The following is a 15314-nucleotide window of genomic DNA, read 5'->3' on the forward strand; positions in this document are numbered from 1 at the left end:
TCAGCTTTGTGGAGAGAGGGGAAAAGGAGGGGGGAAGAAATACTGTCTATAAGAAGCTGCCTTGTCAGTCAGGTTTGTTGATAAAGACATTACTTTAAAAAATTACTTAAAGTGTACATATTTGAGGGCAAATACARATAAAATACTGACAGAGCAATTCATCTTTTTCAAGGAATGATGCTAAGTCAGTGGTTCAGGGGCACAATTGCATCAGGAAGAGGCTTTCAAACTAATGTAACCATTCTTGTACTCTGAGTGGAAATGGGCTATAAGACAGTTTCAGAGGTCTGCGTTTGTTTTTATGGAATCTAGATTACTCATCTAAGGGTGTTTGGTGGTTTTTTTTCTTTTTTTTTGCATTTTCCTCCAAAGTTTTCAAGAAGTCAAGCTTTTTGCTAGGTAGTGCGCACAGGAATATATTCAAGGAGATAAGCAAGGAGACTTCCTAATTATTAGCCAACTTCAATGATCAGCTAAATATACTTTAGATATGTTACAGGCTTATTCCTAGGAGTGTCTGGAGAAGAACAGAAGCTGTTTGTGCCCATGAAATGTTAGCACAGTCCAAAGAACTTAAAAAGTGGGGAAAAAAAGATAAGGTTTATTATTACACAAATTTATTCTCATCTCCATTTAGGAGCTCCCGCTTCAGTGTTAAAATGATCCACCATAACCATGCACATACAGAAGGGGAATGTTGAATAAGATTAGCAACATAAATCTCTGCTGCTTCATAAGTTTTACCCAGCTGCTTGGTGATTTCACAGCTGTTTCTGCAGCTGATAACAATTTCCATCACTGCTCTCTGCGGAGTTGTCACACTGCGCTGCTGCAGGTTCTGCCTAGCCCCTATCCCAGTTACAAATCTTGTTTTAAAAAATCAGGAAACAGAAAGGCTGATGAATATTAAGTATAATGGAATCATATTTGTTACTCTGAGCTCTTGGATTCAATTAGTTGGCCTTTAATTTAATTTGATTTGATTTTTTAAGAGACCTTTTTTTTGGATTATATTACCTAGCAGAATAAATTTAAAAGGGGTTTATAATGGGAAGCATGTTGTCACTGCCAGTTTACAGCCAGGAAAAACAAAGAGCACAGAGATGAAGTGATTTGCTTAAAGAAACTGGAGGCAAAGAGGAGACAAAATCTAAGTGTTCCGAGTTGTAATTTGGTTCTTTGGTTCCCATAGATGAAGTGAGCAATAGAAATAGAGCTAAATGAACTTTTAACTGCAGAAATTCATGTGCACTCCCTTATCCTGCCTACCTCTTTCTGGGGGACTTGCCTGGGTTGTGACACTCATCATCCAGACGTCACATCATCAAAGGAAAAACTTACATAAGGCCAGAAATAGGTGGCTGCTGCCAAGAAAAGAGGCAGAAGCCAAGCAGGAGAGCGAGAGGTGGAACATCTCCTGCTTTGGTTAGRTCGGGAGCGGGAGGCAGCATACGGCAGAAACTCTTCTATGCCGGAGTTTTGTTCTTAAGAAGCTGATTAATACCCAACTGCTTTTCTTTGTAGGAAACCTCCACGCTAGAACATTGTCACCTCCGATTCATCACCCAGCAACATCTGACCCTTCAAAGCCTGGAACGGCTCTCTGCTGCCTGACTCTGCCTTGAACTGACAGACAACACATCTTGAACAGACTTTCTCTGCTTGCTGAGCCGAGTGATTTGTTACGATGGACTTTGCTTGGACCTGGTAGGTGTGCATGCTGATGGATGTTGATTTTTGGGTCTTTTCCGTAAATCTCAACTTACACTTCTCAGTGGGTATTGTATGCTCCAGGGTAAAACTTTCTTCTCCCCTTCATCCAGCGTTAGCCGCAGATTGCCACAGAAACACATTCTTCCTCCGAGTGAAAGTAGCTCCTTGAGCAAGTACTTCTAATATGGTCACTGAGAGGATGCTGGCGTTGCTGGGTATCTTTGCCTAAATTTCTTACTCTGAAACCTGAACCAAGTCACCTGTTTGCATAAGTCAGAAGTGTCTTTGCTGGCAGTGAGGATCTAGTGCCCTGTTTTCTGGGGGTGAATACCTTTACTCACACTTTGAATAGGGTCTGCTGTTTGTTTAACTTACAGTATTTCAACAGAGCTTTGTGTATTTGTTTTTTATGAATGCCTGTCTACTTACATTCTATTATAGGCAAGCATTCTGCTTCTCAGAAGTCAACAGGTACTTTGCCATTTACTTAATTTTGGTAGTTTGGGAGATTTTTAATCTGTGTTAGTTTTGGCTGTATAAATATCTCTTCTTTCTTCATAAATCTCCRTATAGGATATCTAAGAGATATAATTCATATTGGGGATGTATCTGAAGCAGAGGGACAAGGGCCCTGGAGACAGGAGTGAATACACTTTGATTGAATGTTAAAGTCTTCAAAAATGATCATGTTTCTTATGAGCCCAATCCAAAGTCTTTTCAAGATAGTACGAGATTTCCCTATTTCTTTGATTGGTAAAGAAAATATTCAGAGTTTTGAATAGTTATTACAATATATTTGGAACTAAGAGACCTTTTATAGGCAAAATGTTGTTCTTCCTCAAATTAGTAATAAAACATTGAACAGACTGAATTCAAGTAATGGTACAATCCAAAAGGTGGCATTTCGGGGCCACCTTCTTCCCTCACACAGAACTTCTGTAATGTTTTACAGATCAGTAACACAGCAACATAGTGACACCAATATGCTTCTCATACTGGAGAGAGTATGGATAGTCTTACAGAGCAATCCCATGGCTTTCCTGGTTTCTCTCGGCTGATACGAAGGGTGCTGAATCATGGCTAAGGACAAAGCAACAGTACCAAGGTGCCAGCACAGATATATTTGCTTTGTCTGATGAGCACTGATCAGATCCCCTGCCTGCCCTTTGGAGGTACCAAGTATTTTCAGTGTTGATTGCTGTCATTAGGGGGGGAAAGGCTACTCTTTCCAGCAGGTGCTGAGCACCCTGCAGGATTGAGCCCTGAAGATAACTGTATATAGGTTTGTAAAACATTGAGCAGAATATTTTTCCTTAGAACAGTAGAGCAAAGTCACTGTCAAACCAGATCTCAGCTTTCCTTCTCTCCTTGGGGTTCAAGGAATACAGATGCAAACTCGTGACTAGGCACAGGGCATAGCCTGGTTGTGTGCGTTAAAAATAGTGAAATCCTCTTTCTCGCAGAGCACACACGGTCAGTTGTATGAGGCACTGAGGTACAAGCCCAAGGGCTCTCCACAGTGGAGGAATATATCTTAGCAACAAGGGTGGGAGTGGTGGGAAAGGAAAAGGAGAATACAAGTATCTGGCAATTAACTTCCTAGTCACAGATGTGAAGGTGATAAAAGTGATAAAAGCACTACTGCGTTGCCAACAGCCTTCCTTGTTCTCGGAGCTGCATACCACACTGTTCGCAAGAGCAAAAGCTGCACAGCCCGCGCTGGGGAGTGATGGAGGAGGTCCTGTGAGCCGCTCCTGGCGGGAAAGCCTGCTGGCTCCCCAGAGCCCCAGCCTCTGCACGCGGTGGGGTGCGCTGATCCCGCGTCCTGGTCCGAGGCCACGCAGCCGCGGCAGCCTCAGCTTTGTCGCGGGTGCTGCAGACTACAGGGCGGCCCCCACGCCGGCAGGGTCCCAGTGGCATGGCAGAGGTCTGGTGTGGCAGCCCGGGGCATTCAAGAGCAGCGGGCTGTCTTGTGCCGGTCGGGTGAGCTTCAGTTCTGCATGGGGCTCAGATGGAGGCAAAAGCTGTTTTTCCCCATAATTCAGAGGCAATCGAGCTGTGCCTGCTGCCTTTTGGACTGATAGTGTGTATGTGGTATGGAGACAAGAGGAATGTAACAAAGTTGGGTGACTATGACTGTAAATCTCCCTCCTCATAGCAGCATGGATGTGGTTTCATGGGCTTGTAAGGGACCCAAACCACTTTTCCATCAAGCTGATCAAATGGCAAGCCAACGGCTGTGCACTGACGTTGCTGTAACAGTAGGTTCATCAGCTTTCAGCTGGCATTTCCTGAGCTCAGGGAGTTGTCTTCATCCCCATTCCCTGCACATCCATACCTAGTCATGCCCRTTTGAATTTTTTTGCTAAGTAACACTTGCTCTGAGAAAGGGTTCACTGTTCAGTGACAAGAGAACAGCTTTGCTGCCGCTGAGGGTGGCGAGTCTGACATAAAAGATGAGCAGCAGAGTCTGGAGCCAGCATGTCACGAGGGAGGAGAACCGGGCTGGTTTAGAGCATGAGCAGCAGTTTGTCTTTTCCAGGATGATGGTTCTACAGTAGGTGTCTGGGAATTTGTCCTTGGCCCAGGAATCTAAGCTGTGCCGTGTTACATCCCATACGGAGAGAAAGGAGGGCAGCGGTTCCTGCCCGCTGTGCTCCGTGTCGGGGACTGCTGCTGGAGTCTGCCATCTCACAGTACTTTCCTCTCCGAAGTGTGACTTCCTTCAGCTCTTTGGAAAACCCAGATGTGATCAATAGTTATGAGTCCCTGAACACAGACAGACTTACAGACGTAAATATCCATACTCACAGGAGTAGTTTCAGCTGTCTTTGGTAACGTAAACAGATCAATAAGAAAGTATATCATTTTACTGTAATTTTAAACAATGTCTGTTATTATTCCAGGGACAGCTTTAAACTCTGTGATCAGGATGCTTAAATAGTTTGGTAGTGAGGGACACAACTGACTGCAAGAGACGATACCATTCACATCTCCAGTTAGTTAAGTCCCAGTTCTGCACACATTTATTCCAACAGGCGCATGAAAATTGGTGAGTACATCTTAGGGTGCAGGGACACAGTTAAACCTATTTTTGCTTAGGTAGATCTGCTGTCAAGCCATAATCAAAATTGAATCCTGCAGCCAGTATATACGCAATCCTTTGAAGTATGCATGCTGCGTACTGTCACCCAAACTATAATATCCAGGCTTATTCTCTGGTGACCTCTGATCCACAACTGATTTGTCATTTATTATGGATTTGGGGAAAAAAAMCAAAAAGATATAGAAAAACAAATCAAGATTGCAATAAAGAATCACGCTAATAAAGGAGTAAGTCCCGTGTTTTGGTGGGGCAGCACTTGCCCATATTGTTGTGATATGCATTAGAGCAAAACTGTGTAATGTGTGTATAGGTGTAAATATAAAGAAATAGTGTAAAAAAAAAAAAAGAAAAAAAGTGTGTGTGGGCAAGAGTAGAATTTACAACCAAAGCAGCCTGTGAACTTTGCCTCCTCAAAAGAAGATGCAATTCTATTGAAATCTAAATTGCATCCAAAAATACTGACTTTAGGATGTAACTTAAAGCCCTATTTGGCCCACAATACCTTAAGGTTGGTGTCTGTCTTGGCCTGTCAGTCTGTTCTTTCTAGTACTCGTCCACATGCTTAAGACTACTGTAAAAATTGATTCAAATCCGCTACATTAAGCTCACACACAAACCCTCGCACGGTCAGAGCCTGTGATCCCGAGTGGGATACTTGTGCATCCCAGTTTGTCAAGTAACAGTAATGCTTCTTAGCTGAACACATGCTCTTCTTCCCACAGCGCAACGCGTGGTCAGCAGAGCCTGCTCTAGCTTCAGAATTGACTAAACCAAGAAAATCGAGATGACAAACGAACCTATTAAAGAGATCCTGGGAGCGCCAAAGCATCCCGATCCTGTAACTGCTGAGAAGAGCAATAACAATGACTGTGTAATAACCACCATCCCCCTGGTCAGCGAATGCCAGCTGACGGCAGCGACGGGGGGAGCAGAGCTCTCCTGCTACCGCTGCACCATCCCCTTCGGCGTGGTCATCCTCATAGCCGGCATCGTGGTTACGGCTGTGGCGTACAGCTTCAATTCCCATGGATCGATCATCTCGGTGTTTGGATTGGTCCTCTTGTCATCGGGACTCCTTTTGCTGGCTTCTAGCGCAGTGTGCTGGAAAATCAGGCAGCAAAATAAGAAAGCGAAGAGGCGGGAGAGTCAGACAGCACTTGTGGCACATCAGCGGACCTTGTTTGGGTAAAGACGACCAGGAGAAGGCTGGATGGAAGACGGAGCCCTTGTAAATCAACTTGACTATTTATCAATAGGTCGGATTGCAGGATTTAATTTAACGTTGGAAATGAACTGAAATGAAAATGGAATGGATTAAGAAAGACTCTAAAAAGTCCACAAATGCTCTTAATGTTTTTCTTACTGCAGACATAGCGGTAATTCTTTCCAAGACAGAGGGAAAATAATTTTCCTTCGTAGAAAACAGTGTTATCATAACTCAATCCAGAGCATTCTGCAACATGCTGATCGTGTTTGAAAGGGAGCTTGTGAAAACTAAGAAAATAATTTTAACTGACTTAAAATGCCAGAGATCTCCTTAAATACTGTGACATTTGACGAAGGGAGAAGTCACGGCATTTGGAGTGACTACAAGGTTATGGCCAGATTGCCAGTGACAGTAGAACACTGTTGCTCGGAAAAAAGCAATAACAACCAAGCAAACTGCAGATTGCTCGATAAGCTGATTCTTAGATTCTAGGTAACCTTTTCTCCCCAGTGATATCTGTGGTACTTTCCCCCTTTTTTTAAACAAACTAATATTAATTTTGTTTTGCTATTGAATAGAAATAGGTAGAAATGTGTAATTATATTGTCTAACCTAAATAACGAGGTATGAGTATAGCTTCATACGTGAGACTTTTTTGTAAATTAAAGTGGTCAGGTTTAGCACTTTTCATTATTTTGCTATAAAACTAAAAAGTAAATTTCATTAAAATAATATTCAATGCTGCTAGAGCTTTAGAAAATCTTTTTTTATTGTTATCAGGATAACTTGTATCTTCAACTTTGAATACTTCGTGATTTATTTTTATTTGTAGAGCAACAGCTGTGACAGTAACTGTGAACATACATACCACTGATCTGTTCCAAAAATCTCTGTAGACCGTGGATTTTGATTTGACAGCCCATTCCTCTTGCAGCTTCATTTACAACTGAATTATTGAAAAATCCTAGGGGTCAGTTCTTCAGACACTTATTGGCATAGCCAGTTTTACTCAGTTATTAATAATTACTCATGGAAGCAAAGTCATTCAGGTGTAAGTGTTCACTGGATGAGTGTTGGGATTATGAATCTGTGTGAAAATGCAGGTCTCAGGTGCCACCGTATGTGTGTGAGATGTTTGATTCTGTAAATCCTGTTCTAGAAGTCTTCCAGCTTTTCTCAGGTAATGAATAATTGAGGGGTTGGCCCCGAACTGGAGCAAAACCAAACATTATTTCATCCTCTCTATGATGAAGGAAAGCGGCGCTGAGCTAAGCCGCAGATGTCCACCTCAGTGAGTGTTTATGAGGGCGTCCAAAGGCAGAGGGGATGCTTGCAGGCCTCTCTTTCTTTTTTCTCCCCCCGCCAGACTCACAAGGGCTGACGTGATATATATATTTTTTGCTTCCCACTGCTACAGCCTCCTCTTTGCCCTCGCTCCCGGCAGTGGGAGCACGCCTGCCGAGCAGGGGCTTGCCTTCAGCAGGTCGTCCCCGAGCCACACGCTTCTCCTGCCGAAATCACCCAGGCATCTTGGCTTAGGTGCCGCCTTTTCCTCTGCCCTGCGTGGTTTAAGGTTGTTACATCCATAACTTATCCCTGGATTTGCAAAGTGCGCTGCATGTTTTAAATAGAGCTGGCTATATGCGTGGGAGGGGATGTTTGGAGTCACTATTTGCGTTGCCACACTCCATGGTTACCAGAYGCTATAATAAAATCACTTGCATCAGAGGAAAGCTGACAACACATTTTAGCACTTCCATAGCTCTAACTTAATCACGGCAGGAAGCTTTCCTTCTGCTAGGAGAACATGTTGCGTCACCAGAACATCTGACACCGGTGTCTAATGTCAATCACTTTGCTTAAGGTCATTACAAATATTAGGGTGTCCCCTTACGATGTACAAGTTTTGCATGAGTGACAATTCATGGGAAATGCATAGCATGATAAATAATGCAACAGGTGGACTAAAGTGGTGTCTTTCCTGTTTAAAATGAGAAAAGTGATTGACATTAGCAAAGCTGGGTAAGCTAAATAGGGCTGTTTATTTTCTTTCCCCTGGGAACACAATAGTTCTTCTGACTCCATCTCCCCTCCCCACTTCTTTCTCCCCAGTGGAGTTTTGCGGACGGCCGAGAAGAGCGTTGCGGGTGATTCCCGCTGCCCGCGTGCAGCAGCTCAGCCCTGCGGGTCGCGGACGGGGCCGAGGGCGGGAGCAGGCCTCTCGCCCTCCGCAGAAGGCTTCCCCATCCTCGGGCTCGCCCTCTGCCGCTGGCGATACAGGCGAGCTTGCGCGCGGTGTGCCGTGCGCGGAGGGAAAGGAGAGGTGCAAGGTGAGGCTCTGCCCCAAGTCGAAAGAAAAAGCCAAACTCGGAGGAACGTAGGCAACGAGTTTTGGGAGCAGGTTTGTAGGAGGGGTAGATCAGGGCGAATGGGGACTGCTTGCTCTGCAACTGCTAGAGATTTCCTTTCCCTCATCTCTGCTCTCTTTATGTTTAATCTGCGTGTGTGAGTAAAGAGCAGAGTGCATGCACCAGCCTCTGCCTTGCGAAATGCGGAGCATTTAGACGTTAAGGACCAGGTAAGCAGTGCCARACTGCATTACAGAGATGTTAAGACTGATCCCCCAGCATTGCAAAGCTTCAGATATCACCATGGTGTCCTGTAATACCCGCTAACTGGCAGGCTGAGATGCCTCTAGATACTACGGGACTGCTACAGCACAAACCGCCGAGCTCGGTAGCGTGGGCTGTATCCTTGTGAGGCAAGGTCCTCGYGCAAGCATCTTCATATCGAGCAGCGAGTGAAAGTCCGTGCAAGAATTCGCCCTTACTTGCCCTTCATTCAGAGAAGCAAAATGATAATTTACAGGGAAGAATCCCAGCCCCTGGTTGCGGTGTCCTGCAGGAGCGAGGCAGGGCTTACGTGTGGATTAGGCAGAGACCTYGTGTGCTGTTCAGGAGCGTTTCATCACTGCGTTGCTGCGTGGCCCTAGAAACCTGCCTGGGCTTCTCCACTGTGACTTGTGTGCTTTGATTTGGGGGCAATCTGAAGTAGCTGTTGGCGTCTTTTCTGAATGGCCAATGACGACACCCAGCATGAGTCTCCCAATCTGTATTTCTGTCTTTCCATACATCTATATGTTACAGACATACTTCATTGTTATCCTCTCTCTCCCTGCACCTCTCATCCAGGTCGCAACATAGGAACAATACATTTTTTTTTAGCCCTTAAAAATAATCGTTCTGGAAAAGGTGCTACAGAGTACAGCAAACTCATGGCTGCACTCAGGCTTAGCACCTTCATTTTACTAYAAAATGCTGATATTGCACTCAGTTAGGTCTGAAATGTTTTTACAAGAGCCAGTGGAAAGCGACCGCCCTCCCCCAAGCTGGTCAGCTACAAACATAAAAGTTCTGCTTCATCTTTTGAACCCCATAATCTAATCCGGATTGGATTTGGGGTTTCACGCAATCCCCAAAATCTTTGATGCAAAGTCATTTGGGACTTGGCAATTGCCGCTCGGTGTTTTTCGTGGGAACCTGAAAGGCAAAAGTCATCCTGGAGGATGCAACCCTGTGGAGATCAGAATGACTTTCCCGTTCAGAAACACCTTCCCTTCTGGTGTGAAAAGGCTTTGAATGCGACAAATGGTATTTTGGTTCTGGGTGAGGTTGGGTGGGAGCTGATGCAAATTTTATTGTCACAATTGCTTGTCTCTCCCTTCCTGAAAGCTCTGGCAGCATTGCGCAAGAAGAATTGCCCTCACAAGGATAGAAAATTATCTAATAGGGGAATTGCGCTGGTGCACTGGGCAAATGTTACGGGGATCTTAAATAATAATTTCAAAACCTAAGCACAGGAAATTGTGTCTGTAACTACACCCTGTATTGCTATTGTACACAAAGCCGGTTATGGCCTGGGACAGTATTTTAAAATAATAATCAGTTTGGTATGACAATGCTTAATATTTGTTCAAGTCAAAACGCCCAATTTACGATTCCCAAGTCACATCATATGTCATGTGCTGTACGTGACTGTGGTTCTAATACCATAATTTTCCAGGTTTAAAAAAAAAAAGAGAGAGAGAAAGGTTAGTTTCATGGACTTGTGTCAAAAGAGCTAAGTTTCTCTGCCCTGGACACTTGGGAGAGCTCCTGTTACCAAAGAGCCTTGAATGTGCAATATTCCYCTAGTGCTACAGAATAGGAACCAGGGCTTAGAGCAGAGGATCTAAACATATAGGAAGCCCTGAAAGTCTCATCAAGGTCCCGAAGAGGCCAGAGACAAGCCCTCTGGAATATCCCATATTCTCGCTTGAGCTTTGCTTGTCCTGAGTCCAAGTCCAGGGCTGCAGTCCCTTTAATATCGGAAATGGAGGTTGCCACGTACGTGCCAGCAGCTTTCACCTGATTTGTTTTTACAGTGGGCTCCAAATGAGAAGAGCAGAACCAGACCAGCTGCCATCGTTTTGCTGATGTTTTTCTGACACCTCTGATACCTCTAGGTCGTAGGACTTTTAAGCTACATCAGTATAAATCCTTGTCAACTACAAAGGGCTTTTGTAGATAAAAGTACATTAACAAATAAAGAATTGCTCTGTATGATGTGCAAACTGATGCAAACCCTGGTAAAACTTTATGTGTGGACTAAATCTTACAGGCTAAAATATGTAGAAGAACAATGGTCTTAAACTGCAGAATCAACTTGAATTTTTGGCTTTTATTCAGGTTGTTGATGTCACTATTAACATGACAGAGGACCTAATCCTTCCTCTTGTGCGCAGCCAGTCGGAGTCCTATTGTCCTAACTGATGCATCCAAAGCTTTGCATTTGTGGCAAATGTATCATTTTTGAAAAACAGCTTTCTTGGATTGACTACTTTCACTTCTTACTCTGCTGTTCTTTCTGGACTCAGAGACAAAAAGTCTTAAATTTTAAAAACTGAGAGGAGAAACAGAAAGAAGGACGCACCACTGCGAATGCTGGATGTTAGGCATAAAGTCACGGAGGGACTGTAGGACTTCACACAAGTTTGTACAGTGCCTAGTTGAGCGACAGAGACTTTTAAAAATCATATTAGTCTTGTTTCCGATACAGCCTTGGCTGTATCCTCAGTTTCATTCTTATAAACTCCCTGAAGACCCCAGGTTAACATCGGTCTTGAACCTCCCCTCGCATTTCTTCCCCTGTTCTGTCTCTCGGGGACTAGCCAGCGCAGCAAAAAGGGGATGTTGGACCTGTTACCCTCTCTTGCAGCAGGCTAAACCATGCAGCCTTTGGGGTCTGCAGGGACAGCGCCCCGGCATTTTTGCAAGTTATCCAGCATTCAGCCTTGAAGAGGGAGAGATTTCTATACTGCAGCAAGCGATGKCAGTGAATAAGCTGTTAAAAAACAGCAAATAGCAGCAGCACRGCCCCCTTACAGCTCAGCCGCGTTCCCCTTTGAGCCCGCGGGCCCGGGTTTGTGAATAGAGTTAACAGCTTTCCTGGAAAACTGGCCCATGACATTATTTCCTTGTGAACTCCATCCACCTGTCATGTTAGGGCTTGGGGCGACGCCAGCACTGGCAGGAAATAATAGGCAGCAGGATGCCGGTGTGTGTCGATGGCCCTGACCCTCCCATTCCTGAACATGAACACGCCGCGGGCGCGCGGGGCGTCACGGCAGCGCGGCTCCCGGGCCCGCAGCAGCGCCGGGGCGGGATGCACAGCCGCTGAAACAACATCCAGGCGGCCGCGCCGTGCTGCGCGGGAAGAGCCGCCGTGCYGCCGCCGCTGTGCCGCCGTGCCGCCGTGCCGCCGTGCCTCGCTCTTCCGCCTCGGCGCTGGGCGCGCGGGGGCCGCCCGACACGGAGCAAAGTGCCAGGCGCGCCGGAGCGTGCTCGAGCGGAGGTTCCGCCAAGGCTCCGCGGAACGACGCTCGCCCCTTCCCCGGGCAGCGCGCYGGCGAGGGAAGGGCACCGCTCGCGCAGAGCTGCCTCCTGCCKCTCTCGCGCCGCTGCCCGGGCCAGGGCGGCTCAGCTCAGCCCTTAAGCCACAACCTCCTGGGGGATTAAACGGCCAGCGAGGGGTCCCGAGCTGGGCCTCAAGCGAGACCCGGGCTCGGTGTGCGGCCCGGCGCCACGGCCGGCTCCCCCGCCAGCTCCGCTCCCGGGATCGGCCGGCAGCCTGCCCTCGCCCCTGCCCGACGCGCGCGGCCGGGTCTGCCCGAGGTCCCGCACGGCTGCTCCTCCCCGAGGCGCTCGGGGCATCGGCCTGGGGCATCCGGCCCCTCGGCGCTGGAGACGGCCATCCTCCCCCTAAGGAYAGGCATTTTAAACCCAAAATTCACCAGTCATTTTTGATATCTTGAGATGTTCTGTGTCGGCTGAAAAAACCCCGCATGTGTACATACACACACATACACTTCTGTGACTACACAGAGGGCAAATACTTGAGATATCTGTACTTGTAGTGCTTGYGCCATGAAAAGGCGCTCCCCCAACGGAGACTTCTTCCCAGGACTGATGGCCAAGAGCCGGAGCAGCTGCTGGAATGGCCTGGCATGGCAGCGCTGCGGCTGAAAGCAGAGCTTGTCCGTCAGCCCGTGCCCCGCACTCCCCGCTCCCGCGTCAGTCGGTGGCTAAGGACCGTCCGATCCCACCGGCCGCCTCCGGCAAAGCCCTGCCTTCCTTTGCCGAGATGCTCTGGAGGAGCCGAGCTCCCGCTGTATCTCACGCCGTGTAGCCCCAGAGCGCCTTGGTTACGCGCGCGCGACACGGGCTCGTCCCTCCGGGGCGATGGCGTGTTGTGTGCGGGCGTCCGTGCGGCCGCTTCTGTTTGGGGTCTGGTTTTAAATAGACGGGGACAGAGAAAGCTCCRCTCGTTGCCGCCGCGCTGGTGGTGCCTCAGAGGATGACCTCGGCTGCCGCGCAAGCAAACGGGCTTCTCAGTCATCGCGCTGGCTTGTTGAGCCGAGTTCGTAAAGAAACATCCTGCTCTCATAGCCGCTTCCCTATAAATAAAGAGTTTCATAAGAAAGTCCAATGACTGGATCAATTGCTTCCTGATCTGGAAACAGAACCGGTACAGCTACAGCTGAATAAAACCCGGGCTAGAGGCAGACCATCGTGCCACCCCTTAACCTTTCTGCTCCTCCAAAGGCAAAACTGCTGCAGCGAATAATGTCTTTTCCGTGCAGCGATCAGAAGGATAGCGACGTTGCTGCTGACATTTCAACTTCTGCAAGACGAGCAATGCAATGCAATGCAATGCAATGCAATGCAGTAAGAACGACATCTTCACTTGCCTTTTAAAATGAAAACCCAGGAAACCAGCTGCTCTGCCCCTGCCGGAGCCCTGCAGCCCCACACCACAGCGGCTGAGGCGCGGCGGCTGTCGTAGCTTCGGTCACCACCAATCCAGCTGGTGGGCGGCCGGGCAAGCTGCCGGCGCTGGCGCTGGCTCTGCGGCGCGTTGGGGAACGAGACGTTGGATCCTTCCCCACGGGCCACGAACCTGGGGCTTGATCACATGGCATCAGCTTTCACTGCAGTCTTTGGGCCATACGGTTAATAAAAGCCATTCCCCTGGCGGCGGTAAAACCACTTGCGCGGCCGCTGAAGGGTTACTGCGGAGCTGCCGTAGTAATGAACCAAGACCTGCCCAGGCAGAGCTGCAAAATTTGAGCCTGGTGCTGAAGGGCGTTTTTGAGCTGCCCATTGCTGAACGAGCGCAGCCGCGCGGCGGCCGGCCGGCCGATCGGGACTCCCCTCGCCCGCGGGCCGCGCTTTGCAGCTACCCGGCTCGCAGGTCTTCTGCAAAACCCCGCCGCCGTCTTGCAGGACTCTGCCATCGCCCCCTCCGTTAACGCTGCGCACGTTTTCTGTTGGCCTCGCGCGGAGGCAGCCAGAGAGCAGTAAATGTGGCCGACGGCTCCGCGCGACCGAAGCCGGCGTTAGGAGGAACCGGCGACGCGCTGCACCCCAATCCCAATGCACGGGTGAGCAACGCCAGCCCCGACCGCGGAGCYGGCACCACCCGCTCCCGTCCGCAGGGGCTCCGCGTGCGGCCGCAGCGCCCAGCCCTCCCGAATCCGAATCCCGCGGCGCTGCCGGGAGCTGCCGCCCAGCTACCTGCGAGAGGCCGTTCGCGGTGCACAAAAGGCCTGTGCAAGCCACACAGGGACGCAAATTTTGGATATTTTTGAGCGCCATCTACTGGAGTTTTATCTGTTTTCTACTTATTTGCATACATAAGTGTGTTGCTTATATATCCCTATATCCTGTCCATATAACACCCTGTGCTAACAGGGATGAAGGATCACAAGCGGAGGAGAAGGATGAGAAAGCCGCACTTGGGGCTGCCGTGGCTGCAGGCGTCCCGCGGTGCCCAGCGAACGCTTCCCCGCGCTCACGGCTTTTRACGTTTCTCAGCTTTAATTTCGCTGGGTGAAAGGAGATTTGCCATTGCTAGAGCTCCAGCTGGTCAGAAATTCTCAAGTGAATAGTTTTCCCCTGGAAAATGAGGATCTGATTAACTCAAAACAATTTGCAGAAATGTAACAATTTTGCTGTTCATTCATTTCTACAGGAAGCTGTATTCATTGTGTTAAGAGGTTTAATTTTCAGCTGCATTGTTTTAAAAAAGGCAAAATGAGAAAGCTGACATGAGACATTTTCGTCTTGCTGAAATGAAATATTGTGCGCCTATATGAATGTCGTGTACCTAAATCCATGCTAAACTCCCGCGACTGGGATTTGCGCCCTGATTGGGGATGGTGAACAAAGCGAGAACAAACCTGGAATTTTTCATGGGCTGAAATTCCGGACTATGAAGAACTCTGATCCCTGAATTTTTATGTCTCTGTTCAGCTTTCCCTGTTGTTCTGAGGGAAAATAACCCAACCTGGGAAACCCTTGCTCTCTGGAGCCCTGCAAACGCGGCCGGCATCAGGTTTGCGGATCGCTTTGAGCACGTTCTCGTTTGCACCGAGCCGTCCTTCGGGCAGGGCTGAAGCCCCCCGCGACCGCCCGGCCTCGTGCTCCGAGTGGGAATTCCCCGGTGCGCCGGGGCGCGCGGCCCTGCCGGCGCTGCCGTGCGGAGGGGACGAGCCACCGCGCTGGCTCCCTGTGCCGCCGGCGGAGACAGCAGCAGGGAACACTGTATTAACCCGTCTGATGCGATTTTTTTTTTTTTCCCCAGGGAAATTTAAATCCACTTTGAAGCAAAGTTCTCCCTGGGGCCAGAGCAGCGGTTCAGCTGAACACGAGAGACGCGATCGAAGCCACTTTGGGCACGGACGGGACG

At 48.3% G+C, this 15314-nt stretch overlaps 1 protein-coding gene across 1 annotated transcript; it reads left to right on the top strand.

The window, feature by feature from the left end:
* The first annotated feature begins 1615 nt into the window (after nt 1-1615).
* Nucleotides 1616-6410, top strand: TMEM100 (transmembrane protein 100). Its single transcript, XM_026067580.1, has 2 exons — nt 1616-1707; nt 5542-6410. Exon 2 carries the CDS (start codon nt 5604-5606, stop codon nt 6006-6008), a length of 405 nt encoding a protein of 134 aa, XP_025923365.1. The 5' UTR covers nt 1616-1707; nt 5542-5603; the 3' UTR covers nt 6009-6410.
* The last annotated feature ends 8904 nt before the right edge of the window (nt 6411-15314 follow it).

The sequence above is a fragment of the Apteryx rowi genome, unplaced genomic scaffold (assembly GCF_003343035.1).
Source record: "Apteryx rowi isolate R43461 unplaced genomic scaffold, aptRow1 scaffold_26, whole genome shotgun sequence".
Classification (NCBI taxonomy): Eukaryota; Metazoa; Chordata; class Aves; order Apterygiformes; family Apterygidae; genus Apteryx; species Apteryx rowi.